This window comes from Macaca thibetana, chromosome 1 (assembly GCF_024542745.1).
Source record: "Macaca thibetana thibetana isolate TM-01 chromosome 1, ASM2454274v1, whole genome shotgun sequence".
NCBI classification, from domain to species: domain Eukaryota; kingdom Metazoa; phylum Chordata; class Mammalia; order Primates; family Cercopithecidae; genus Macaca; species Macaca thibetana.
Window position 1 is genome coordinate 122,287,869 of NC_065578.1, and position 27,885 is coordinate 122,315,753.

The window sequence follows — 27,885 nt, forward strand, 5'->3', positions numbered from 1 at the left end:
TAAATGGGAGACACACACAGAATCCTTTCCCCAAACTGCACTTGAATTCTGCAGTCTCACCAAATCCAGTTCCCCTATTTCTTTAGCAATAATACAGTAGATGCCTTCCTCTCTTGGATCATACCCACCTTTTACCCACCACTTTCCTACCTAGGAGAATCCTTTATTCAAACACAAGAAACAATGCCAGTAATGTGTATAAATACTATGCTTTAATGAGCCCCTTAAATAGAAAATTCCGCTACAAAAATACAGAGGAGACAGGGTGTTTCCTGTATCCGCCTCATTCCCATAGAAAACTATAAGGGAAGAAATAGAAGTTGGAATTAAAGCAGCAGCAAGGCGAGGTGAGAATGCGATCTCTAGGCCATCTTGTTGGGACTGATGAACAGCATCTCTGATCTCACGATTTAACATCTGGTTATCCAGAAGGGATGGAATTGGTCTAAAAAAACCGATCAATTTCTGGATTGTTTTTGTTTCTTAATCCTTCAAATGACAAGAAACAAAAATATCCGTAGGAACTAAGCAAGACAGGACAAGAGTTGGAGCAGTTAACACCACCATCTGCAGCAGAAACTCAGACCTTCTTAGTGAACTTAAGGGCTGGAGTGTGAAAGCTGAGGCTGCAAGTCCAGAAACAAAAAAAAAAAAAAAAAAAAAAGGATTAGACAGAACCGTCCTCTACCCCAGATCCCCCTCTGCCCTGCCTTTGAGAATGCCCACAATTTCAGTGGGATTGAGAATGGTATGTGGATCTCTTTTCTTGGAGTGAACTTCAGGAGATATTCTTGGTGTCCATTTCCGTAATAGCTCCTGAAGATGGGATAGCTCATCCTGGAGGCCAGAGATTGTAGGAGCTGAGAGGCCCATCTGGGGAGGAGGCAAAGAGGAACAGAGAGGAATACTGTTGTAGCTCTGGCCCCCGGCTTCTCTGCTACTTCTGGTGTCTTTAATTCTGTTTCCCTTTCCAGCTGTGCCCTAAATTCCACTTAATCTAAGCCACAAGCACTTTCCCGCACCTCCTACACTCCCAAACCCTGTTTGATACCAAGAGGAGTAGAACTTCACTTCCCAGTCCCCCCAGCCTTCAGCTCCTTGCCTTTCCAGCTCCTGTTCATCTGGTTCAGCAGAGTCAAGTCCCTTCTCCCACTCCCAGTCTTATTTTCCCTTCTTACCTGGACCTCAGGCCTTCCCCTCAGGTAGCAGCGTCTCCAGAACCTGATCTGGGGTCCCAGATATCCAGGCAGCAGCAGCCCTGGAGGTAAAGGGCAAGCTCCCCAATGTGAGGGGAGACCCCATTCCTGGTCAGCCAGGCTTTCAGAGGAGATAGCAGGTCGAGGGAGCCAACGAGAAGAGACTGCCAGCAGGGAGGGACTGTCCCGCCAAGGACAGAGGTGATTTAAGGGGGTCAATGCTCCTCTAGAGAAGAGCCACACAGAACTGGGGGGTCCAGGAATCATGAAGCTTGGCTAAAGGGAAAAGGAAATCAGCTGGCAACAGAGAGACCAGATAACCCTAGTTTCCCCAATCTGGATCGGGATAGGGTGTCCTGCCGCCATCCACTCACTGTACTGGTGACTAGAACTACAAGCCTCCCCATGAGAATTCTTCTACCCTCCTCATTAGGCTTCAACTAAGCCTCAGGACTGATTAAGGTTGATTTTAGGGCAACTTATGTGTGCATGAGACAGGAAGATGAGTAAACAGACTTGAGGAAGGACAAAAAGGGTGCCCTCTGTGCTATTCTAGGACTTCTGTCTTCCTAGGGACACCCAGGGACTATAAGTGACAGCTGCAGAAGAGTAGTGGAGTAGCTTTCCCTAAGGAACTCAAGACATTATGTCTTTCACTTCTCACTGTCTAGTAGCATGAGCCTGTGGGAACGTCAAGGGAATTTAGGAAGTTTAGACACTTCACCTGCGGTCTAGGGAGCCAGGAATCTGGACAGTGTTCTGGGTCATAGCCAGGATTCTGGAATTGTAGTATCTGTGCATTGCTATAGCGTAAATCCCAGTCCCAGACAGACAGCTGCAGGTTAAAAGAGTTCCCAGCTGGGGGCTGGGAGTATCCTGGGGTGTAGACTTGTGTATAGGAGTTTAACTGGACAGAGGAAGCAAGAAAAAGGATGGTTACACACAATCCTCCCACATCTAGAGACAAATCATGAGATTCTCACCTCTTATTCTAGGAAAGATATAGGGCAAAAGTCCTGTCCTGAAAATGAGACTAAATCTCTCCCTCCCCACCCACAGACCTCACTTCTCATAAAACAAATCAAGACCAAACTTCAGAGAGTACATCTCAATGGAAAAAAAACACAAGTCAAAAATAGAAGTCACTGACCTGTCCGCTCTGCTTTCCGCGCTCCCAGGGGGTATTTCTCAGGAAGGTAAGGGTGTCAGGAACCCTGACGCTGTCATGAAGAGCAAGAAGGAAAAACTCAGAGAATTCAAAATCAGCTGGAAACTGCTGGAGGAGCTGCCAGACACAATCAAGGAAGAGGAGAAACACCGGAGCCTGAAAAGAGAGAAATTAAGAGGTTGGAAGGGATTATTGGGACCCGAAGAGGGGGGATGATGAGATGATAAGGGAATAGGGGGCACTATGGAGGTCGGGGAATGAAAATCTGAATTGAGGGTAGCAGGGGCTTATGAGGCCTCACTCATCAGGATCTTCATCTCAGCCTAACCTTGGGGCCCTTCTGACTGGATTCACCTCCAGTGAATTATACAAAATAATTTTCTCATTCTCTTACTTCTTTAGTAATATCCCCCCGATGCCATCCCAAATTGTTCTCACCTCTTCACTGGCCCCAGTTCCCCCAAGCCGAGTCAGGAAGGGATGTCCAGCTGCCACCCACTCTCGCTGCACTAGGGATTGGAAGCCAAACAGTGTTCGGGCTTCGGGGGCTGAAAGCAGCTGGACGAGTGAAGAGAGGAGGCCATTGAGATCACGATCACCGCGCTCTGGGTGATAAAGAGGAAGAAGGGACAAAGAAGAGGGGTCCAAGAAACTAGGGCAGAAGAGAATGAGACGAGAAGTATGGCATTGAGAAGTGAGAGGCACAGAGGGGAAAGGTTTGGGGTAGGAAGGATTGAGAGAGCACATAGAAGTGAAGAAAAAACAAAGACCTTGAATGATTCACGTCCTAGACTCCACCCGGATAGAAATACCCAGTTTCACATGTAAGGGGCAGAATCATAATTCTCAAACCAGCTTCCACACTGCCCTTCCCACCCCAACCCCAGTCCCCATCCACTGATGGAAGGAAAGGAACAAAGGGGCTAAGACCATCCTAGTGTCAGGGACCACAAGGTGTGATGGGGAGGCAGAGAGAGCACTGAAGGATGAGAGTAGAGCTCGCAGGTAGTTCCCAGGAACAGGAGAGGAAGAAGCCTTATGGGTCTCCCTCCCTGAATGCAATCTGGTCAGGTGGGTAAAGAAAAGAGGCAAAGAATGGAATGGGCTTACCCAAGGAACTCACCTTGAAGTATTACAGAACGAACCCTGGATGTCACTAATACTGAAATGTCACTGGCCTTTCGAAGACAAGCCCTGGAGGAGCAGATGAGGAAGAGGGAGGAAAAATGATAAGCCTAGGGGAATGGAGTGATGGGTCATGGGATGGAATAAGGCCGACTCCAAATCCTACCCCTCTTTCTTCTAAAAAGCAGAAAATGGCAGTCTTCTTGGGAAGCTGAGGAGAAGAACTAAAGAAAGGCCATTTAGGAGGCCAAGTTAACAGAAGGTTGAAGAAGGTTGAATTATAAATGATGGCTAGAAGAAGCGAAGGAGTACCTGATATAGTCCAGCCATCGTGTTCCTTCCAGGGCTGAAAGCCATTTATCCTCAGCCACAGATGAATCTGATAGAGAGTAGAAAGATCAGAAGGGCAAAGAGATTAGAACTCAGGATTCAGAATTCAGGTTGATAGCCTGCTGGGTTAAGAATAGGAATGAAAAGTAATTGTAAATGGCCAGGATGGTTTTCTAAAATTAAACTGTGGTGATGGTTGTACAACATTGTAAATACCATAAAACTCACTGAATTGTATACTTCAGTGAAGGGTAAATTTTATGGTATGTACATTATGTCTCAATAAAGCTGTTTAAAAAAGAATAAATTGGGGTCAAGAAGACAGGAAATCAGTGAGTCTGTGGGAGAGGTGGGAGAGATGGGAGGTGAGTAGAAAACAGTCTCACTGGCCAGGCACGGTGACTCATGCCTATAATCCCAGCACTTTAGGAGGACAAGGTGGGTGGATCACCTGAGGAGTTCGAGACCAGCCTAGTCTAACACGGGGAACATGGTGAAACCTCGTCTCTACTAAAAATACAAAAATTGCCAGGCATGGTGGCAGGCGCCTATAATCCCAGTTACTAGAGAGGCTGAGGCAGGAGAACCGCTTGAACGTGGGAGTTGGAGGTTGCAATGAGCCAAGATCTTGCCACTGCACTCCAGCTTGGGCGACAGAGGGAGACTCCGTCTCATCTGCCTTTTTTTTTTTTTTTTTTTTTTTTTGAGACGGAGTCTCGCTCTGTCGCCCAGGCTGGAGTGCAGTGGCGCGATCTCTGCTCACTGCAAGCTCCGCTGCCTCCCAGGTTCACACCATTCTCCTGCCTCAGCCTCCCTAGAAGCTGGGACTACAGGTGCCCGCCACCACGCCCGGCTAATTTTTTTGTATATTTAGTAGAGACGGGGCTTCACCGTGTTCGCCAGGATGGTCTCGATCTCCTGACCTTGTGATCCGCCCACCTCGGCCTCCCAAAGTTCTGGGATTACAGGCGTGAGCCACCGCACCTGGCCTTTTTTTTTTTTTTTTTAAACAAGTTTCACTCTTGTCGCCTAGGCTGGAATGCAATGGCACATTCTCAGTTCACCCACCTCCTGGGTTCAAGCGATTCTCTGTGCCTCAGCCTCCCAAGTAGCCAGGATTACAGGCGTCTGCCACCGCACCCAGCCAATTTTTATTTTTTTTATTTTTTTTTATTTTTAGTAGAAACAGGGTTTCACCACGTTGGCCAGGTTGGTCTCAAACTCCTGACCTCAGGTGATCCACCTGCCTCGGCCTCCCATAGTGCTGAGATTACAGGCGTGAGCCACCATGCCCAGCCGAGACTCCGTCTCAAGAAAAAAAAAAAAAAGAAAGAAAAGAAAAGAGAACAGGCTTATTGGACTAAAGAGCTATTCATCTACAGCAAGCAAAGGGTAAACCAGGTTAGGCTCAGCAGACCTAGGGGTGAGGGTGAGGGGTCAAAGGTTATTCTCACCAGGCAGGCAGAGGGCCCTCAGCCTCAGGTGGGCAAGTTGGACATCTGCAAGGCTGGGCAGCTCATCCATAGTGTCTACCAGGACAACATCTGAATGCCCAGCCTGGAGCATCGACTCCACTGCTCTGGAGGGGAGGGAGTCAGGAAATAAGAGAAGGAGTCTGCCCTGAGCACCTAACCCTTGATTCTTCTCATCAAGCCTCCCTCACCTGATATCCTCCTTGTTAGGGTCGCTGGCTGTATAGAAGCCTCCACAGCGGAGAAGATCACTGCCTCCAGGGTGATGCCAGGACAAGCGCTTCACATGGGACAGAAGAGGGTCATTGTGGGAGAAACACCTAGCTCCACGCTACCCTTGCCCCCACACAGACCTCACAGAGGTTCCTCCCTCCACATTGTCCCTGGCCTCCCATGACCCTCTAATCCACAGCCATTACCCTAACCCTCACACTGACCGGTCCACGGCCCTGATGAAAGTGGCCAAATGCTCTCCTGACCTCACTGTCCAGAATTCGGTTAGGGACCCAGAAGTAACGGGGGAGGCTGTGAAATGAGAGTGGTATTACAGTTTGACTCAGTGACTTCATTACAACGTAAAGCTGTTATTACAAGGAAGCTGCTTCGGAGGGACCATTCCAAGGGATTTCAGGTTTAGGGATCTAGGAGGTAAGAGAAATAGCTTTGTGGGTGTCTAGGAGGCTGGAGTCTGTGGGAAGTCCTAGCTTTAGAGGATCAAGGAACTAAGGGAAGATTGAGAGAGCAGCAGGGTTGGGGTGCACTGGGGCATCACCTGGTGGCTACGTCGAACCTCTCGTTGACCGTGCTGACTCTCCAGCCTCTGGCTGCCTGCTTCTTCCGCTCAGTCTCCCAGTCTTCTGCTGTCTCCATGAGAGGAACTGGTGGTTTTCTGGAGCCAGAAGCCTGGCCTAGAACAGGAGTGAGACATAGAGGAGGAAGGAGAAAATCGGAGATAGCTTCTCGGCTCTTTGTCGTCAGCCATCCTCTGCTTTTTCAGATTCTTCCTTACCCTAAAGTACTCTCACTCACCAGCCTTGCTCAGGGTTATCCCCGAATACGGTTGGGCTGGATTGCTCTGAGCTCTGGCTTGGACAATGGCCATGGTCACCTGTGGAGGAGAGGACATTCCATCCTTTGGCTTAGGCTGAGTAAGTGAAAAGAAGGAAATGGAGCACATGTGTTGCTCCACTCTCTTTGCCAATAATAAAGAACAGTGAAGAAAGTCCCTAGAGAAGGGGGCTTCCTCAGGTCATGGGGACTGGGGTCGGGAGAACAAATCTGGAACCACAGAATCCTAGAATAATGATTCTGGGAGGAATCCTGGTTTTTCAGAGGAGGAAACTCGCCCAGAGTCACACTGCTGGTAATTAATAGAGTAAGGCTGGAGCGCAGGCTCTTTACTCTCATCACACAATCATTTATCCCAGCCTTTTAGCCTTTCCTTGAGAGAAGCAGGGGGAATGATGAGAGGATCCCAGGGACTAGAGGAATCTCGGAAATTGTCAGTGAGAGGATCCCAAGGTTCTGAGATGAGGAGGAAGCCTCAGGTTAGGGGCCTCTTACCTGAAAAGCCTGAGGCTCTAGGCCTCCAGCCTCAAAACCAACTCTGAGTAGCCGGAAGTCTCGGCCATGAATCATAATCTCCTCAGGGATAAATTTAAGCAGGGACCCTGGACGGAGGAGCTGGACTCGGGACAAGCCGCTCACTGAAGTGAAGAGGTACAGAGCAGTGTAACCATGGACCAGGGTCCCTCCAGAAGGGACTCTTCCAGCCCATCCCACTCCATCCCTGCTGTTTTCTGAGAATATAGGAAGGATGAGGAGGAGGGAGTTCCAACACACCCAGTGAACCCTTCATCAAACCCCCCCAACTTACCAGCCTCTAATCGCCCAATGTTGACCAGGGCAAAATCATATTCACTGCTTAAGGGAGTGTCCTAGAGGAAGCATGTGACTGGGTAGACATCTGAAATGGCCCTCATTTTCCTACTCTGGCAGCCCCAACCCCTAGGGTGCAACTACCCTAGAGAGAGTTCCCACTGATTATCAATGACACATTCAAAAGACAGCCCTTAACCCATAATGTTTGTCTAAATCCTGCTAGACTCCCCTACCCATTTCCCACTAGCTGTCATTTTTGTTGCCCCAACCATCTCACCTCATTCTGCTGCCATCCACAGGGCTGGAAGGTGACCCTAAAGTTGGTACAGATCAGGGTTCCAGACAATTCCGGTTCCAGCCCCTTCCTCAGCCCTGGGGCCCATGCTAGGATCTGCTCCCCTAAAGGGGAAGAAGGGAAGCCCCGTTATGACTATTCCCAGTGTTGCCCACACTTGGATACACCCACCCCTCTGAGAAAGGGAGATCTAAATAGGGAAGATTAAAATCCTCCCCAAAGCCCACTACAATGTAAGCTTATGAGGAGGAAAGATATGTGTGTGTGTGTGTGTGTGTGTGTGTGTGTGTGTGTGTGTGTATTTAAATGTCTGTAACTAGAACAGAGCCTAGAACAGGGCCTGGCACATAGCAGGCACTAACTATGTATTGAATAAGTAAATTTGAAAAGGGGTAACAGGGTCAAGGAAACAGAAGGAATGTCAAGGTCCAGCTCTCAGCCAGCTCTAGAGGCCGTTGGGGAGGACAGTGAGCCTCAGGCAGAAGTACTTTGAGCCAGGAGAGGAACACAGGGGTATCTTTGGTGAGAGCATGAAACGAGATTGGTATAGGATGAAATTTGGAAGAGTCTTTGGAGAGTGCTAGGGCATTATTACCTGGGAGGCATCTGGAGGCCAGGCAACTGCTAGGCTGACGACTCCTGTGCTCCGGCATCCTGCTTTCCTGGACAGACTTTGGTCCAGAGAGTTGAGGGGGGTCTAGAGTTAACCCCTAGGCTCCCCAACTCCCCAAAGGTAGCTGCCTTTAGAGGCCTACACTCACACTCTCGGGGGAAACTGAGATCAGTGTCTGTGGGGAGCTCCAGACCTACCAGGGCTGGCAGACAGTAAAGGGAGGGGCTGGTTAATGGATAATGAGACAACGAAATTGAGACTATGAAAAAGACAGACCAGGCTCCATCAGCAGAAGCTGATAGGACAGACACACCCTCCTCCTCCTCTAGAACCTTTGCTTCCCCCTTTTATCTCCACCTCATCCCCATTCTCACCCTCTTGCCGACACCCCCCCCAAATTCCTTCTCCTTACCCCCATCTCTGGCTCCTCCTTCTGGGGGGCAATGTTGAAACTCTGGCCCCGGCCCCCCCACCACATTTCTCTGGCTCCATCCGGGGACGGAGCAGTTAAGGGTGGGAAACCTCAAGGATGCTCACCCACCTCAGGGAGAGGCTGAGTCTTGTTGAGAAGAGGGCAGTTAGGGAGAGGGGTAGGGGGTTGGACACAAGGGAAAGGCGCATTTGAGGTGCACAGAGCAGAGTGTGGGGGTCCTTGGAAAGGTGTGTCCAGCCCAGCCTGAGAAGTCTCCTCGGAAACTTCAGTCGACTCTGGAGAGGGCGGGAGAGATGCCCAGCCCCTTAAAGGAGAATACACACAATTCTGGAAAAGTGGAGAGGAAACGGTGGAATCTGAGACGGACGGGTTGGGGAGAAATGGGGACTGAGAGAAAAATATCAACTCTCTTCTTTACCCCAATCCCAGACCCTGTTCTCTTCCTGTTCATGAGTACTGGGGACTGTTTGAGGGGAGCAGCTCTATTGATTATGAAGCTGGAATCATTTGGGCTACCTCTCTGGAGTGTCTCAGTGATGACTTCCCTTGGAAGCTCAGTTCTTTTGTCTTCTCAAAGGGGTTTGGGGCAGGGAGAGGGGTAGGAATGTGAAAGTGTTTCAAGCCTCCTTGTCCCCTCTTCCAGAAGAAAATGAAAATTAGACCTGGGGGGAATTAGGTGGGGAAGCAGGGAAACTGGTTAAAGTGGTTTTGCATGTCTTTCTCTAGAGGGCATGACACAGACATCATGTGAAGAGTGCAGTGGAGAAGTATAAAAAGAGATGGAAATGTGTCCAAGATGCAGGCACAAGTACAAGTATGCTTGTGTGCAAGTCTTGTGGATGCAGGTGGGACAAAAAGATCTTACCAGTTAATCTTGCCCATCACGTAGATACACAACCAATTGGTGCCCATTCCCGTATGTGACTCCACCCCTCCAACCCAGACACCAGATCTCCAAATGAATGATTCATGTTCAGGGCTTTCACAGGTGAGGGCTGGAAACCTCTCTTCAGCTCAACAGTCCATCCCCCATCCCTCCCATCTGCAACCCAAGAAGCAAAGCTGGGTAAGAAAAGCTGGGAACAAGGAGAGAAGTCAAGGAGCTGCAGCTCCTTTAAAGGAGGGGGACTTGGGGACAGCAAAGCAAAAATCTTTATTTAGACATGAAAAAGACAGAAAATAAAATACAAAATAAGAGTTAATGAGCTGCTGTTTTATTGCTTTTGAATCTACAGAGGCAGCAATCCTTAGGTGGGGGCACCAGTTTTCCAAAGTGACACTCAATTTTTCCCTCCCCCCAGTACACCACCCTTCTGGCCTCAGCTTTCAGTTTCCTGTCTTGGCTGCAACTGTGGAAATAGTGAAGATATTGTGAGACAGGAAGTCAGTCTGCAACAAAGAGGTATACACCTGCTAGGAAGGTGGCCCAGAAGCCTGATTCTAGAAGTCCTAAAGGCTACAGAGCATCACCACCCCACCTCCCCCTAATGCATTCCATGGGCCTCAACCTCTTGGGGGAAGAAAATACTTCCCAAAGTCTGTTGTAAAAAGAAAATAGGGGCTGGGCACAGTGTCTCACACCTGTAATCCCAAGCACTTTAGAAAGCCAAGGCAGGCGGATCACTTGAGGTCAGGAGTTCAGGACCACCTGGCCAACATGGTGAAACCCCATCTCTACTGAAAACACAAAAATTAGCCAGGTGTAGTGGCTCACACCTATAATCCCAGCTACTTGGGAGGCTGAGGCAGGAGAATCGCTTGAACCCAGGAAGCAGAGGTTGCAATGAGCCAAGATCTCATGACTACACTCCAGCCTGGGCAACACAGCAATACTCCATCTCAAAAAAAAAGCATAAGAAGAGGTGTGTACCTAACTTTTAAATCCCATTATCCACTTTCCTTCTCACCACCATCCTTTATTCAACAGCCTCATTCTATTATTTAGCACTTTGAGGTGTGGAGACAGTGGAGGAACACGGAGGAAAAAATATCGGGCAAGGGAGTGTGGGGGCGGTGGCTCATGCCTGTAATCCTAGCACTTTGGAAGGCTGAGGTGGGTGGATCACCTGAGGTCAGGAATTCGAGACCAGCCTGGCCAACCTGGTGAATTCCGACTCTACTAAAAAAACAAAAAAAAAGAAAAAAAAAAGGCCGGGCGCGGTGGCTCACGCCTGTAATCCCAGCACTTTGGGAGGCCGAGACGGGCGGATCACGAGGTCAGGTGATCGAGACCATCCTGGCTAAACCCCGTCTCTACTAATAAAATACAAAAAACTAGCCAGGCGAGGTGGCGGGCGCCTGTAGTCCCAGCTACTCGGGAGGCTGAGGCAGGAGAATGACGTGAACCCGGGAGGCGGAGCTTGCAGTGAGCTGAGATCTTGCCACTGCACTCCAGCCTGGGCGACAGAGTGAGACTCCGTCTCAAAAAAAAAGAAAAAAGAAAAAGAAAAAAAACATTAGCCAGGCGTGATGGTGGGTGCCTGTAATCCCAGCTACTTGGGAGGCTGAGGAGGCAGGAGAATCCCTTGAACCCAGGAGACAAAGGTTGCAGTGAGCCGGGATCGCGCCATTGCACTCCATCCTGGGCGACAAGATCGAAACTCCGTCTCAAAAAAAAAAAAAAAAAAAAGTGGGGGGTCGGGGGAAATTAGGAGAAAAAAATTGGGAGATTTGGATCAATACTTAACTAGGAATGGAGTGGGCAGGAGCTGAGGATTAAGGCTGCCTCTCCCCATCCCACACACCCCCAGCAGAAGTACTAGATGAAGACCAGGGTGGAGAGGCAAGGGGCTATGTCAGATTTTTCCATTTTCAGAATCCTAGTCTGGCTGCAGGTTTGTGCCAGGAGTAAAGGCTGCTGGGAGGGGCAGCCGGAGGAGGGAGGTGGAGCTGAGTGACTCACAAGATGAGTCACAGATCCAGTTATAAGCACAGAAAGAGGCCAAGGTCCTTCCCACCCCCATTCCTCTTAACTGCTACCAGCCAGCTTCCGTTGCTCTTTTCTACTGCCCCTTACCCACTTGGCCAATGCAGGAGGTGGCACGGAGAAAGTCTACATGGGGACATCGTAATATTTTGTTACCCAACCAACATATGGAGGCAAAATACCCTGTGATTTGCAGACGGGGTGTCTGCAAAGTAAAAAAGACAGAATGCCTGCATGACTCATCCAAATCTATAGTTGAAAGGCCTGGAGGGAAAGAAGGAAATTAGAAAAATCTGGAGTGCAGGTGATTCCAGGCCGGGAAGGGGCTTCTAATTCTGTCTTCTCACCTGTGGCTGTATGTCTGGGGCACTGACTCATTGGAGAAGGAAGACACAGAGGCCGGGCACGGTGGCTCATGCCTGTAATCCCAGCACTTTGGGAGGCCAAGGCTGGTGGATCACCTGAAGTCAGGAGTTCAAGACCAGCCTAGTCAATATGGTGAAACCCCGTCTCTACTAAAATACAAAAATTAGCTGTGCATGATTGCGGGTGCCTGTAATCCCAGCTACTTGGGAGGCTGAGATGGGAGAATCGCTTGAACCCAGGAGACGGTGGTTGGAGTGAGCCGAGATCGCACCACTGCACTCCAGCCTAGGCGGCTGAGGGAGACTCTGTCTCAAAAAAAAAAAAAAAAAAAAGAAAAGAAAAGAAAAGAAAAAAGAAAGAAGACTCAGAGTCCAGAGGTGTCTGAGTAATTCAGAGACAATCATCTCTGAAATACTCTTTACTGAGGAAAAAAAAAAAAAAAGTGACTGGAACCTTGGACACGTGGCTAAAAGGAGTAAGAATGGCAAAAGCTAGGTTCTCAGAACACATTCAAAACCAGCCTCCTTCTTTTGGGCTCAGTATCCCCCTGCAGATATACAACATGAAGTCACTGCTAATTCTTGTTTGTCTGTGGGCCTCAGTTTTGCTTGATAAAAAAAAAAAAAAAAAAAAAAAAAACCAAAGCTGAGCTAATAGAAGCAAGGTACTTCCCTTCCATGGCCCTCTACAGCACTGAGTTTAACACCATCCCCACTCCTTTAAAAGACTGAATCTTTAAAAAAATCTTTGGATATAATCTTTTTATTTTGTTGATAAAAACCAGTATGGAGGAAAGACTTCTGGTTAACTCTTGTAACTTTCAATAAATGCAGCATAGGTTAAGGAAGATGCAGAGGCCTAACCTACAGTAATACTTACTCCACTGGAGATGGGGCGGAGAGCATAGCAGGGAGGGAGTAGCACTGTCTAACATCAAAAAGGGAAAAACAAGAACCCTGAAAATCTCCCCTCTCCATTAAAAACTTCAGTAGGTACCCCAGTTGCCCTGGATTAAAGGAACTAAGTGCACTTAAATGTAAGCCTGAGAGATATATCATCCCTCACTTGGGGTTAAAGGGTCTACCTTCCCCCTTCACTCACACACCCCTCCTTAACTAAGCAATTTTTCTGCCCATTTCCAGTGCAGGCCATATGTCCCTTCTTTCCTTCTGTCTAACCCAGTAACGACATGGGCTTGCCTCTTCTATTCCCTCATCCTCCCAAAATACCACAAACCAAGCTGAATCTATATTAATTTCCCAGGCATTATTCCTTCACCTCCCCCCATCCCACCAAGTCCCTCCCCAAAAGAATGAAGCAAAACAAACTTCACTATCTCCTATAAAAAATATCCATTGTCTCAGGGTCTCTCATCCTTAGAATGGAGAGGTTTTTCAATGCCTCAATAAATAGTTACCTTCCCAAATAAAAAAAATAATTTATTTCTTAATAAAAAGCTATAAGGCCGAAAGCCCCATTTTACCATATTCACCCCACACCACCCCTCAAAATTTCCATCTTTTTTTATTTGAAAATAAGGCAAAAGGAATTGGGATTGGCTAACTTATAAATAAAAACAAACATGATACAAGGTTTTTTGTTCATTTGTCCTCAGTTGTTAAAAACAAAAGTATTAACTAGAATCTAACAACAGATCAAATCCAAACACAGCAGTCCAGTGGAGAATCAAACTTTTCCGGCTTTATTCTCTGGGAAAACCCCTGGTCTGTTTTCATTCCTATTGGTCCAGGCCAGCATCCTATGATATGAAGGCCTAAATTAGGAAAGCTAGGTGAGCTGTGCAAATTCAGGGTGTCTGAGCCACCTGTTGTTGTTTGGTGTGTGATGGGGGTGGAGGCGCACACAGTGGTGTTCTCACTAGTGTTGTTCAAATCACAGAAACAGGGACGTAGCTAGGGTGAGGTGAGTAAAGTACTCACCTTGGACACAAAATTTAACGAGTGCCCAAAAACCCAGTAACCAAGATAAATACTATTTTAATGCAGCATTTTTTAAAAATCACAATTAATGTAAAAAAATCTATGATGGACAATGTATTAAAATTTAAATTAAAATGATTCATCCCTATACTTACTCAATTCAGTCCCACTTCCCTCCTCCTAATCTCAGTCCTGTCAGATCCTGTAAGATTTCACTATTTTACTCAACATAAATTTTTTGCACTAATTTTTTAAATACTGCATTTTTAAAAGTATCTTGATTAATTAGTTTTATAGTAACCCTTAAATTTTGCACCTTAGGGGAGTGCTCATCTCATACCAGGTTCCAGACCTGCTTAGACATATACACACATCCCTTCCTTTGGAATCTCACTGCTTCCTTAAAACAAATCTATTTTCAAAGAAAAAACCCTAAGAATTAATAGCCATAGGAAATTATTAAATCAGATTTGGAAAATAGGTGATTTCTGAGTTTGTTGAGGAGAAAATAACCTTTCTAAACCATGAGCATTTCCAATGAGGACAATCTTGACTGGCTACCGAGGAGGAAAACACACACACATATATGTACGCACACATGCGCATGCATGTATGCACAACTGCTTTAGATCAAATGTGGGGATTACGTCCCACGGGATAGGTTATGAGTACATACCTCAAAAGAGAAATCCAAACACAGAAAAACAGCCCCAGTTAATACTCTGGACACATAAGTACACTTATTCTCCTTCTTCACATCTACCCGGGAGTGTATACAATTGCATAGTTGACTTTTTTTTCCCGGAAAATAATATAAAGAAAAAGGAAAATTGGCCCAGGATAGGTCTTCTGGTTTAAAGCTCTTAGAAATGGCTCTGGCCAGAGCATAGGCTGTTTAGACTTGTGCTTTGTGCAAAATGTGAAGGAGCTCCCCCTCCTGTGTCCACATCCCCACTCCCAGCCCCTAGAGAACAGGGATGGGTCAGGGAAAGGGAGAAATCTAAAGACAGATCAGCTCATTGGGAGTCATCTGTGCTCTGTGGTTATAGTTCACTAAAATATATTTCTCTAACTACCTTTTTATAAATTGCCCCTATATATTTCAACATCAGTCCTAATATCAAAAATATCTCTTCTTATAAAGTATTTTTAATTATTTTAATAAACTAACCACAGATTAAGGTCAGCTATGGCTTAACAAAAGAAGCCGGGATGTTAAGTTCATTCTCCAAAAGTAGAGCAAAGGGAGAAAGAACCACTTAAGTAGGAGAAAAAAAATCATTTCTTAAATGTTTTTGCTTGCTGGGGTCTTTTCCTTAAAAAAAAGTCAATAAGTTGCTTTCTACAGAAACGCAGCAGCCATAAAGGATTGTAGTGCTCTACTTAGGTTTTTGGTTTTGTTTGAAATAGTCTGGCTAAAATGTCTGTCCTCCCACCCCTCCCAAGGTGCGCTCAAACCCCAATGTATGGTTATTGCTGTGGTTAAAAAATAGATCAGTTCTGTCCCAATTCACCTGGAGAAAATGCAACACGCACGACTGCTATTCTCACCACGCTCTTCCCTTTCCCACTGGGAACTTAAACAAATACAATTAAAGACTTAGATGAGGAAAAGATAGGGGGTAATCAGCAATCTCTTCTCAACTCTTCTCAAACTGTAACAGGTGACAGATGACTGCTTGGAAGGAAATAAAGCTTAAGAGGAAAATGATTTCCCTTTAAGTTCCTCCCTTTCCCATCTAAACAAACGGATTTAAACTACCCCCACCTCCTAACAGGCACCCATGAGGACACATTACTGCCTTGTCTTTCCAGATCCTTCAAGGAGAAGAATTTATCCAACCTTAATTTCTATCTTAATTCAAATCAATAGCAAATATGTCCAATTTCCCACTTCCCCTCCACACCTCTCACTCCACCACCATGTGCTTTTTCCCAACCTAAAGAACTTTGGTTTTCTTTTATTGACTGAGAACCTCCTTTGCCCATTCCTCCCCAAGACTTCTGCCCACCTCCCACCCCCACACACCAAACCTTCCCCTGCTACTTTCTCTTAGGTCCTTGGATGGGACCCAGGAGGTTGTAAGACAGAATCGCCATCTTTCCCCCTTGTACCTCAGTCTCATCAAGTCAAGCTCTGCAGGGGAATAGTACAGCCCCTGGGGCGCCATCCAGCCCCGACCTGCTCTTGCCAGCCTGGCAGCACTCCTGTGCGCACACACTTAAAAGTTTCCAGGCAGGCTCCCACAAACATTACTGCATTTGCCCCATCAACATGGGGACTGTGTTCTTGATGAGCCAATTAGTTGAGCTTAACTTTGTTTAGCCTCCTTGCCCTTCAATGTTCCACCCGTTCAGAACCTGTGCACCAGGAGCTCCCCATCCGGTTCCCGCTCCCTCCTCCTCAGTTCTTCCCTGTAACAACAGGAACAGAAGTTGTTTGTCTCAGGGTGTCCATAGAAGCTGCAGTTCGGTTGTTTGCATTTGGTCTGGGTTGGGGGAAGCCCCCGGAGACCTCCAGCCCATCCATCTGGCTCAGGGGGCTCTCTGTAGCCATTGCTATAGGAATTGGCCACTCGGTAGGGGGGTGGTAACAATGTACCCCTGTGAACTCCATCCTTAGAGTGGCTGCCTGGCTCCAGAGAAGGGATGCTGTCCTGATGGGGGTAGGGTCGCCCAGGAGGGCACTGTCTGGGGAAGGTGGCATATGGTGGTAGGCCCCCGACACATGGACCTCCTGCCAATTGCCTCCGGGGTTCCTGGCAGTGGACTCCACCCCCAGAAGGCCGAGGGATAGTAAAGCCCCCAGGGTAGCCAGTAGAAAATGCCATTGCCTTGGACTCTGCTGGGGGACCGGTCGGCTGCTCTTCCCTAGCATCTGGCTCTGGCTTTTTGGCTGGAGGAGGGCCACCCCCTATTCCTCCATTCATGATCTTCCTCTCTGCCTCCTTCTGCTTCTGTTCTGCCAGGAATCTCTCCTCAGCATCAGAAAGGTAGCGCTGGATCATCTCCTCCTGATACTGGTGACGGTGACCCATCTTCAGGGTTCCAACAAAAATAAACTTCCCCTCCCCTTGCATGGCAGTCCTCAGAATGCTCAGGCTCTGCATCACCTCCTGGCTATACTTGCTCCCTCCGTTACCAATAGACTCAGCTGGGGGCTTCTCAGACACAGGCCCATCCCCAGCTGCCTCCTCCTTGCCACCCTTCCAGCTCTTCAGTGCGTTTTTCTTCTTCTTCTCCAGTGTCTCAGTGCCGCTGCTTCCCCCCGACCCTGTCCCCACCCCTCCAGGCTTCGACCCCTTGCTGTGCATCAGGCCCCCCATGTTCTTCTTGAGCTTGCTGCCCAAGGTTTTGCCAAAGCTGCCCAGTTTGTTAGCTACAGAATCTGCTCTCTTCTTTTCCTTCTCCCGATCTCGCTTTGACTTCTCCTTCCGCCGGCCGCCCTCGTTGCTGGTGGAACTGCTGCCAACTGACTCCTTGTCTGAGTCTCCAGACTCAGGAGTGGACCGGGGCTCATCTCCAGCTGAGGCAGTGGGGGACTCAGGCTGGGCCAGAGGAGCCTGGAAGAGACAAGAACACTGTTGACAGTTATCCCAGCAGCCCGGGATGGGGGAATCCCCCAGGACTCTAGCCCATCCATCTGGCTAAGGGAGCTCCCTGCAGTCATGGCTATAGAAATTAGCCAGGTAGAAGAAGGGTGGACACCTATGAACTCCGTCCTTTGTGTGACTGCCTAGTGACTGCCTTGCTCCAGAGAAGGGCTGCTGTCATGATGAGGGAAGGGTCACCTAGGATGACACTGTCCTTCCTGGGTTCCAGTCAGTCAGCTTTCTCCCCCACTGCAATCTGACTCCCTTCTGTAATAAGGAGATAGTAGAATGAAGCCTTTCTGTTCATTTAGAACAACGAGCAACCATATGATATGTGGCTTCTGGGTGAGAGGCCCAGGCACTAGAATGTTCTTCATTATAAATTTCTCTATGCCAAATTCTGCTCAAAACTAATCTCAAGAAAGTCTTGACTAATCAAAACTAACCAAGTCTAGCCACTTTGTATCCCCTCAACTTTTATACATTCCGCATTGGAGTTCATCAATTTGCCCTTACTCCTGTGCTCCTGTTCTAACTCAGAGCCCACTGAATTATGAGCTCTTTAAGCTACTCCGTCTCCTAGTGCCCAAAACAGAGGTCTATCTACAGAAGACTTAGGACAAAATAATGATCATCTCAAGTTCAACAAAGAGTCCTGAAAACCTTTCTTAAAGAATATGTTAAGCCAGGCGTGGTGACTCATGCCTGTAATCCCAGCACTTTCGGAGGCCGAGGTGGGCGGATCACCTAAGGTCGGGAGTTCCAGACCAGCCTGGCCAACATGGAGAAACCCTGTCTCCACTAAAAATACAAAATTAGCCGGACATGGTGGTGCATGTCTGTAATCCCAGCTACTCAGGAGGCTGACACTGGAGAATCGCTTGAACCCAGGAGGCGGAAGTTGCAGTGAGCTGAGATCGCACCACTGTACTCCAGCCTGGGCAACAAGAGCGAAACTTCATCGCAAAGAAAAAAATACAAAAATTAGCTGGGCATGATGGCGGGCACCTGTAATCTCAGCTACTCGGGAGGCTGAGGCAGGAGAATCGCTTGAACCCAGGAGGTGGAGGTTGCAGTGAGCCGAGATCGTGTCACTGCACTCCAGCCTGGGCGACAAGAGCAAGATTCCATCTCAAAAAATATATATGTTTCAGTATCAGATAACAGAGCCTGGCTGGAGAGGAGATGTGGAAAACAGGAGACTAACCGTTTTAAAAAAGCAGGAAAGGGCCGGGTGCGGTGGCTCATGCCTGTAATCCCAGAACTTTGGGAGGCCAAGGTGGGTGGATCACCTGAGGTCAGGAGTTCGAGACCAGCCTGGCCAACATAGTGAAACCCCATCTCTACTAAAAATACAAATATCAGCTGGGTGTGGTGGCACACATCTGTAATCCCAGCTACTCGTGAGGCTGAGGCAGGAGAATCGCTTGAACCCGTGAAGCGGAGGTTGCTGTGAGCCAAGATTGTGCCACTGCACTTCAGCCTGGGTGACAGAGCAAGACTTCCTCTTAAAAAAAAAAAAAAAAAAAAAGGCAGGAAAGGCCAGGCGCGGTGGCTCACGTCTGTAATCCCAGCACTGCGGGAGGCCAAGGCAGGCAGATCATCTGAGGTCAGGCATTCAAGACCAGCCTGGCCAAGATGGCGAAACCTGCCCTCTACTAAAAATACACAAATTAGCTGGACTTGGTGGCGCATGCCTGTAATCCCAGCTACTCAGGAGGCTGAGGCAGGAGAATCGCTTGAACCCAGGAGGCGGAGGTTGCAATGAGCCAAGATTGTGCCATTGCACTCCAGCCTGGGCGACAGAGCAAGACTCCATCTCAAAAAATATAAATAAAATAAAATATAAATAAATAAAATATAAATAAATAAAAAATACAATAAAAACAGGAAAAAGTGTGTTTCTAGTTTCTAGCTTCTAGTTACTTCTAACCTTGAATTGTAAGCCACCACTCAGAATAGATTCAGAAGGAAACCATCCCAGATCTCCTTGTTCTGTCACTGAAAATGAAATGCAGACACACCAGGGTAGATATGGGAGAAGTCTTCACCTGTGCATCAGAGGACAGTGGGATCCACTTCACATTCATGTAGCTATGCAGCAGATGCAATTTGACCTCTAGGGACAGAATTACACTATGAAAAAGAGAAAAAAAAAATTCACTGTGACCTTTCAAAAGCAAAGCAATTTGATATAGTTGGGAGAAAGGGTGGGAGAGGGCTACATGGCTTAGGACTCAAATAGGGTTGGGTTTGAACTATTTCTCCACTAATTAATAAGCTTTATGACCTTAAGCAAGTCACTTCAACCTCCCTGAAACTCAGTTGCAGCTAAGAATGGGTATAGATAATATCTATCTTGCAGGGTTGTTGTAAAGATTAAAATAGTGTTTGGAAAGAGCCCAGCACAGTGTCTGGAAAATGGAAAATACTAGACAGTAGCCATTATTATTGTTGTTGTTGTAAATATTATTTAGAAGGAGCTTTTGATAATTAGGTGAGAGGTTATTTTTAAAAAGTCATAAACTCTGGATTTTAAAATCAAACTCTCTTAGCTGGGACCCAGTTGCAGGAGCCCAGAGAGGAAAGCGCTGGGTAAGTACTAAGGGAGGAGCTTTTACATTCATACACTCTCCATCAGGAAGTTGATGGAGGAGGCAGAAGGAAAGCTTAACAAGCCATAGGGAGGTAGAGTGGGGGCTGAGAGGGTAGGGAACATATTTATCTTGCTATTAGTTTAAATTCCAGAAGGGCAAAAACTCAGAGCAAACTATTTTGATCACTTATTTATTTATTTATTTATTTTGGATGGAGTTTCGCTCTTGTTGCCCATACTGGAGTGTAATGGCACCATCTCAGCTCACCGCAACCTCTGCCTCCTGGGTTCAAGTGATTCTCCTGCGTCAGCCTCCCGAGTAGCTGGGATTATAGACATGCGCCACCACGCCTCGCTAATTTTGTATTTTTAGTAGAGACGAGGTTTCTCCATGTTGACCAGGCTGGTCTCAAACTCCCAACCTCAGGTGATTCGCCCACCTCAGCCTCCCAACATGCTGGGATTACAGGCATGAGCCACCGCGTCCAGCCTTGATCAACTCTTTAAAACTCCTCTCACTTGGGCTAAGATAAGTGATTTGATTCTCCTGATTTTCTTTCTTTCTTTCTTTCTGTTTTTTGAGACAGAGTCTCACTCTGTCACCCAGGCTGGAGTGCAGTGGCACGATGTCGGCTCACTGCAACCTCCAGCTCCCGAGTTCAAGTGATTCTGCTACCTCAGCCTCCCAAGTAGCCGGGACTACAGGTGCACGCTACCACACCCAGTTAACTTTTTTATTTTTAGTAGAAACGAGGTTTCACCATATTGACCAGGCTGGTCTTGAACTCCTGACCTCGTGATCCACCCACCTCGGCCTCCCAAAGTGCTGGGATTACAGGCATAAGCCACCACGCCCGGCCTTATTATCCTGATTTTCTGATTACTCTTTTAGGAATGAATCAGTACATGAACACTTTTCCTATTGTAAGAAAAGAACAAGTTGAGATGCTAGGATTCCCATCTCTTTCAGAGGGAGAAAAAGCAGCTACACCATGAAAGAGTCCCGGTGCCCAACCTGTCCTCTACCTCCCCATCTTCACAAAACTCGCCTTAGCTTGTGACCGTCTTGCCTGAGCTGAGGAAAAATCCCGGGGAGATGGATGCTGCATGTGGAAGAAATCCCACCTACAAAGTAGATGAAAAGACTAGGCCTGGCTTACCTGGCCAATCGGACATTGTCATTATCATCTTTGCCCCACTCCCATCCTTTTCCAGGGTCCACAGCAAAGTGCAAGGGCAGCAGCTTATACTCTGAATCTGTAAGTGGAATCACAGCTGGGGAGGAAGAAACATATCATTAAGGAATTTCCTTGAGAGAGAAAGGCAACTGAACACAGACTTACTTCACTAAAATCATACTAAGATCTTTAATTGTAGTCACTTCTCAGTTCTTACATGTGAATTAGCCCAGCATTAAAACTAATTGGCTAGTTTTCCCGCTACCACACAGCACATGTTTTAGGCCACAAATCTCCCTGAGTCCCCACCAGTCAGTTAACTAACTCTCACGATGTTCTTTCCAGTTAATGTATATTCAGATAATTCAGTCATAATTTAACACAAATTAGAAAAGCATCATTTAGAAGCTCTTACCACCTTAATCATAAGCCTTTACTCCAGAAGTGGGAATATAGGTCTTGCTTTACTCCCAAACCCCCACTTTTTTTTTTTTTTTTTAATTTGAAAACTCTGGCATAACTTATAGCTTAATAAAACAGTATCAACATGTGCTGTCTGGGCTTGCATGTCACTTAATTCTTTCCTCCTACATTAGATCTAATTCAAGTTTTTCAAGTAAAAATAATGCAGACCAAAAGACATGTCATTCAGCACCTTGTTCCTTGGTATTCTCCTTCTGCTCCATGGACACGAGTGCAGAAAAGTGGGCCTGATCATATGCGAGCACCAGAGGGGAGCGGTGACATTGGCTGGCTGGGACCTCCAAAGGCAGATAGATTCCTCCAAAGGGAATAGGGGCAAATGCTGCAGGAAGCCATGAAGATTATTATGAAGGCTATGTTTCTGCCTAGTGGACAATCCCTTCATCCCATTCTGCCAACTGAGCCCCTGCTTTCATTCCAACATGTTTAATAATTCTTTCCTAAGAAGCCCTGTCAACTAATCCCAACTGCTTTACTCAGAATCTCTTGAGAATTTTGCACTATTCTAATTGATAACTTGCTTTTTCCCCAAGGGTCTATATATCCCCTTTCCTGCCTTCCTTCCAATGCTTAGCCTAAGGCTCTGCAAAAGGGGGTGCTCAGGATGGAGTGAGGACTGACTGGCTGACTCACCTTCCCCTCCGGAGTCCCTCAGCATGGTGTCTGCCACGACGACTATGGGCCTCCTAAGCACATGAGCAAGGACAAAGACGTGAAACTCTTCAAGGCTCTCATATACAGGCTCCTCAGAACTCTCCACCCTGGAACGGCGGGAGGGGAAGAGAGTGGAAGGGGTGCGGTAAAAATGAGAGAGTAGAAACAGCAGACCCTGAAGACCAGTTCTGCACAAAGGGAAAAGAAGAATGCCCTTTCCTGGTTTTCCAATCTTAAGGCTGCCACTGATGTAGCTGATTATTTTATGCTACCATAGCTGTTTCTACTTCCTTTTCACATATGGGGAAATCCAAGAAAAGAGATTTGAAGTCTCTGGGGTTAAAGCAGTGTTAGGAATTTGGAGGTAATCCCTATCTCTTAATATTCCTCCTGTTCAATAGCCTCTCTCCATTCTCTTTATCCAGTAGCTCAATACACAACTGCATAGCTTCATCCTACTTACTTCATACACTACAACCACCCACACGTCACACTCATGTCTTATAAAAACGACCAAACACAATTCCTTTCCTATGTTCCTTCACTTAAAGAACAGCCTCACCATCTATCCAGTAGCCCAATCAGAAATTTGTGGAATATTTACTGTGCTTTTATCTCTCACCTTCCAGTAATCACGTGGTTTCACCAATCCCATTTCCTGTGTGTTTCTTTTATCTGTCTCCCATGGCCTATCTTCAGTCTACCTCACTGTTCACATCCATGGCCCTTTCCTGGATTACTACAACTGCCTCTTATCTCACTCCTTTCCACTTCATTAACCAGTGGAGTCAGTGTGTTCAAATATGGAGGGACAAATTTGCTCCTGTCATTCACATACTCAATATTCAATGGCTTCCACCCCCTAAAGCAATTTTATTCAATACTGGATGCTTATTACAAACAAAGATTTCTGGGCCTTACCTCTGTCCAACTCAACTGGACTTTTCTGGGGTGGAGGTCCAGAAATTAGCATTTTAAATAACTCTCCCAGATTATTCTTATGTACAACCAAATCTGGATAGGTTATAATTTTTAACCATTATGGAAAATTTCAAAATTTTAAACACATTCAATACTAGAAATGATAGTATACTAAACACTCATGCATCCATCACCCAGCTTTAACAATTATAAACACATGGTCAACCTTTTTTTTTCCTTTAAAGAGAAAGTTTATTACAGCATATTACAGCCTTGTGTCAGTACTAAATGGATCAATAAACAGATTCTAGGCTGCACTTTCAGGAATGCACCCAAAGCTACTCCTCAGATCTAGGGTAGCATGGGAACTGCTTGCTGCTCCTGCACATTTTTTTTTTTTTTATACTTTAAGTTCTAGGGTACATGTGCACAATGTGCAGGTTTGTTTTACATGTCTACATGTGCCATGTTGGTGTGCTGCACCCATTAACTTGTCATTTACATTAGGTATATCTCCTAATGCTATCCCTCCCCCCTCCCCCCACCCCACAACAGGCCCTGGTGTGTGATGTTCCCCACCCTATGTCCAAGTGTTCTCATTGTTCAATTCCCACCTATGAGTGAGAACACGCAGTGTTTGGTTTTCTCTCCTTGAGATAGTTTGCTCAGAATGATGGCTTCCAGCTTCATCCATGTCCCTGCAAAGGACATGAACTCATGCTTTTTTATGGCTGCAGAGTATTCCATGGTGTGTATGTGCCACATTTTCTTAATCCAGTCTATCATTGATGGACATTTGGGTTGGTTCCAGGTCTTTACTGTTGTGAATAGTGCCACAATATACATACGTGTGCATATGTCTTTACAGCAGCATGACTTATAATCCTTTGGGTATATACCCAGTAACGGGATGGCTGGGTCAAATGGTATTTCTAGTTCTAGATCCTTGAGGAATCGCCACACTGTCTTCCACAATGGTTGAACTAGTTCACAGTCCCACCAACAGTGTACGTGTTCCTATTTCTCCACATCCTCTCCAGCACCTGTTGTTTCCTGACTTTTTAATGATCGCCATTCTAACTGGTGTGAGATGGTATCTCATTGTGGTTTTGATTTGCATTTCTCTGATGGCCAGTGATGATGAGCATTTTTTCATGCGTCTGTTGGCTGCATAAATGTCTCCTTTTGAGAAGTGTCTGTTCATATCCTTCGCCCACTTTTTGATGGAGTTGTTTTTTTCTTGTAAATTTGTTTGAGTTCTTTGTAGATTCTGGATAGTAGCCCTTTGCCAGATGGGTAGGTTGTAAAAATTTTCTCCCATTCTGTAGGTTGCCTGTTCACTCTGATGGTGGTTCCTTTTGCTGTGCAGAGCTCTTTAGTTTAATTAGATCCCATTTGTCTATTTGGGCTTTTGTTGCCATTGCTTTTGGTGTTTTAGACATGAAGCCCGTGCCCATGCCTGTGTCCTGAATGGTATTGCCTAGGTTTTGTTCTAGGGTTTTTACGGTTGTAGGTCTAACATTTAAGTCTTTAATCCATCTTGAATTAATTTTTGTATAAGATGTAAGGAAGGGATCCAGTTTCAGCCTTCTACTTACAGCTAGCCAGTGTTCCCAGCACCATTTATTAAATAGGGAATCCTTTCCCCATTTCTTGTTTTTGTCAGGTTTGTCAAAGATCAGATGGTTGTACATGTGTGGTATTATTTCTGAGGGCTCTGTTCTGTTCCATTCATCTACATCTCTGTTTTGGTGCCAGTACCATGCTGTTTTGGTTACTATAGGCTTGTAGTATAGTTTCAAGTCAGGTAGCATGATGCCTCCAGTTTTGTTCTTTTGGCTTAGGATTGTCTTGGCAATGAGGGCTCTTTTTCAGTTCCATACAGACTTTAAAGTAGTTTTTTCCAATTCTGTGAAGAAAGTCACTGGTAGCTTGATGGGGATGGCATTGAATCTATAAATTACCTTGGGCAGTATGGCCATTTTCACGATATTGATTCTTCCTATCCATGAGTATGGAATGTTCTTCCATTTGTTTGTGTCCTCTTTTATTTCGTTGAGCAGTGGTTTGTAGTTCTTGAAGAGGTCCTTCATATCCCTCGTAAGTTGGATTCCTAGGTATTTTATTCTCTTTGAAGCAATTGTGAATGGGAGTTCACTCATGATTTGGCTCTCTATTATTGCTGTATAAGAATGCTTGTGATTTTTGCACATTGATTTTGTATCCTGAGACTTTGCTGAAGTTGCTTATCAGCTTAAGGAGATTTTGGGCTGAGATGATGGGGTTTTCTAAATATACAATCATGTCATCTGCAAACAGGGACAATTTGACTTCCTCTTTTCCTGATTGGATACCCTTTATTTCTTTCTCCTGCCTGATTGCCCTAGCCAGAACGTCTAACACTATGTTGAATAGGAATGGTGAGAAAGGGCATCCCTGTCTTGTGCCCTGGAAGTTTTCAAAGGGAATGCTTCCAGTTTTTGCCTATTCAGTATGACATTGGCTGTGGGTTTGTCATGAATAGCTCTTATTATTTTGAGATATGTCTCATCAATATATAGTTTATTGAGAGTTTTTAGCATGAAGAGCTGTTGAATTTTGTCGAAGGTCTTTTCTGCATCTACTGAGATAATCATGTGGTTTTTGTCTTTGATTCTGTTTATACGATGGACTATGTTTACTTATTTGCATATAATGAACCAGTCTTGCATCCCAGGGATGAAGCCAACTTGATCTTGGTGGATAAGATTTTTGATGTGCTGCTGGATTCGGTTTGCCAGTATTCTATTGAGGATTTATGCATCAATGTTCATCAGGGATATTGGTCTAAAATTCTTTTTTGTTGTGTCTCTGCCAGGCTTTGCTATCCGGATGATGCTGGCCTCATAAAATGAGTTAGGGAGGATTCCCTCTTTTTCTATTGATTGGAATAGTTTCAGAAGGAATGGTACCAACTCCTCCTTGTACCTCTGGTAGAATTCGGCTGTGAATCCATCTCGTCCTGGACTTTTTTTGATTGGTAGGCTATTAATTATTGCCTCAATTTCGAGCCTGCTATTGGTCTATTCATGGATTCAACTTCTTCCTGGTTTAGTCTTGGGAGGGTGTATGTGTCCAGGAATGTATCCATTTCTTCTAGATTTTCTAGTTTATTTGCTTAGAGGTGTTTATAGTATTCTCTGATGGTAGTTTGTATTTCTGTGGGATCGGTGGTGATATCCCCTTTATCATTTTTTATTGCATCTATTTGATTCTTCTCTCTTCTTTATTAGTCTTGCTAGTGGTCTATCAATTTTGTTGATCTTGTCAAAAAAACAGCTCCTGGATTCATTGATTTTTTGAAGGGTTTTTTGTATCTCTATCTCCTTCAGTTCTGCTCTGATCTTAGTTATTTCTTGCCTTCTGCTAGCTTTTGAATGTGTTTGCTCTTGCTTCTCTAGTTCTTTTAATTGTGATGTGAGGGTGTCAATTTTAGATCTTTCCTGCTTTCCCTTGTGGGCATTTAGTGCTACAAATTTCCCTCTACACACTGCTTTAACTGTGTCCCAGAGATTCCGGTATGTTGTGTCTTTGTTCTCATTGGTTTCAAAGAACATCTTTATTTCTGCCTTCATTTCGTTATGTACACAGTAGTCATTCAGGAGCAGGTTGTTCAGTTTCCATGCAGTTGAGCAGTTCTGAGTGAGTTTCTTAATCCTGAGTTCTAATTTGATTACACTGTGGTCTGAGAGACAGTTTGTTATAATTTCTGTTCTTTTACATTTGCTGAGAAGTGCTTTACTTCCAACTATGTGGTCAGTTTCGGAATAACTGCAATGTGGTGCTAAGAAGAATCTATATTCCGTTGATTTGGGGTGGAGAGTTCTGTAGATGTCTATTAGGTCTGTTTGGTGCAGAGCTGAGTTTAAGTCCTGGATATCCTTATTAATTTTCTGTCTCGATCTGTCTAATGTTGACAGTGGGGTATTAAAGTCTCCCATTACTATTGTATGGGAGCCTAAGTCTCCCTGTAGGTCTCTAAGGATTTGTTTTATGAATCTGGGTGCTCCTGTATTGGGTGCATATATATTTAAGATAGTTAGCTCTTCCTGTTGAATTGATCCCTTTACCATTTTGTAATGGCCTTCTTTGTCTCTTTTGATCTTTGTCGGTTTAAAGTCTGTTTTATCAGAGACTAGGATTGTAACCCCTGCTTTCTTGTTTTCCATTTGCTTGGTAGATCTTCCTCCATCCCTTTATTTTGAGCCTATGTGTGTCTCTGCACCTGAGATGGGTCTCCTGAATACAGCACACTGATGGGTCTTGACTCTTTATCCAATTTGCCAGTCTGCGTCTTTTACTTGGAGCATTTAGCCCATTTACATTTTTTTTTTTTTTTTTTTTTTTTTTTGAGACAGAGTCTTGCTCTGTCACCCAGGCTGGAGTGTAGTGGCCAGATCTCGGCTCACTGCAAGCTCCGCCTCCCGGGTTCACGCCATTCTCCTGCCTCAGCCTCCCGAGTAGCTGGGACTACAGGCACCCACCACCTCGCCCAGGTAGTTTTTTGTATTTTTTAGTAGAGACGGGGTTTCACCGTGTTAGCCAGGATGGTCTCGATCTCCTGACCTCATGATCCACCCGTCTCGGCCTCCCAAAGTGCTGGGATTACAGGCTTGAGCCACCGCGCCCGGCCGCCCATTTACATTTAAGGTTAATACTGTTATGTGTGAATTTGA

General features: G+C 45.9%; 2 protein-coding genes across 4 annotated transcripts in view; both read right to left on the reverse strand.

The window, feature by feature from the left end:
- Positions 1-193: 193 nt before the first annotated feature.
- Positions 194-9,641, reverse strand: MTMR11 (myotubularin related protein 11). The gene is made up of 17 exons (XM_050749986.1): positions 8,493-9,641; positions 8,063-8,138; positions 7,450-7,571; positions 7,168-7,228; positions 6,855-6,997; positions 6,321-6,399; positions 6,064-6,199; positions 5,729-5,816; positions 5,483-5,571; positions 5,274-5,398; positions 3,802-3,868; positions 3,488-3,558; positions 2,803-2,969; positions 2,347-2,520; positions 1,921-2,103; positions 1,179-1,472; positions 194-873 (listed from the first exon to the last, which is right to left on the reverse strand). The coding sequence occupies exons 1-17, from the start codon at positions 8,556-8,558 to the stop codon at positions 685-687; spliced, it is 2,130 nt and encodes a 709-aa protein (XP_050605943.1). The 5' UTR covers positions 8,559-9,641; the 3' UTR covers positions 194-684.
- Positions 9,642-12,551: 2,910 nt separating this feature from the next.
- OTUD7B (OTU deubiquitinase 7B) overlaps positions 12,552-27,885 on the reverse strand; it is a 71,583-nt gene continuing 56,249 nt past the window's right edge. For all 3 annotated transcript variants that reach the window (XM_050749868.1, XM_050749878.1, XM_050749887.1), the window contains 5 exons: positions 22,229-22,356; positions 21,768-21,917; positions 21,095-21,209; positions 19,390-19,474; positions 12,552-17,308 (listed from right to left, as the gene is read on the reverse strand). In XM_050749868.1, the coding sequence (XP_050605825.1) occupies positions 16,100-17,308; positions 19,390-19,474; positions 21,095-21,209; positions 21,768-21,917; positions 22,229-22,356 (1,687 nt within the window). In that variant the 3' untranslated portion in view covers positions 12,552-16,099. The remainder of the gene's footprint in view (positions 17,309-19,389; positions 19,475-21,094; positions 21,210-21,767; positions 21,918-22,228; positions 22,357-27,885) is intronic.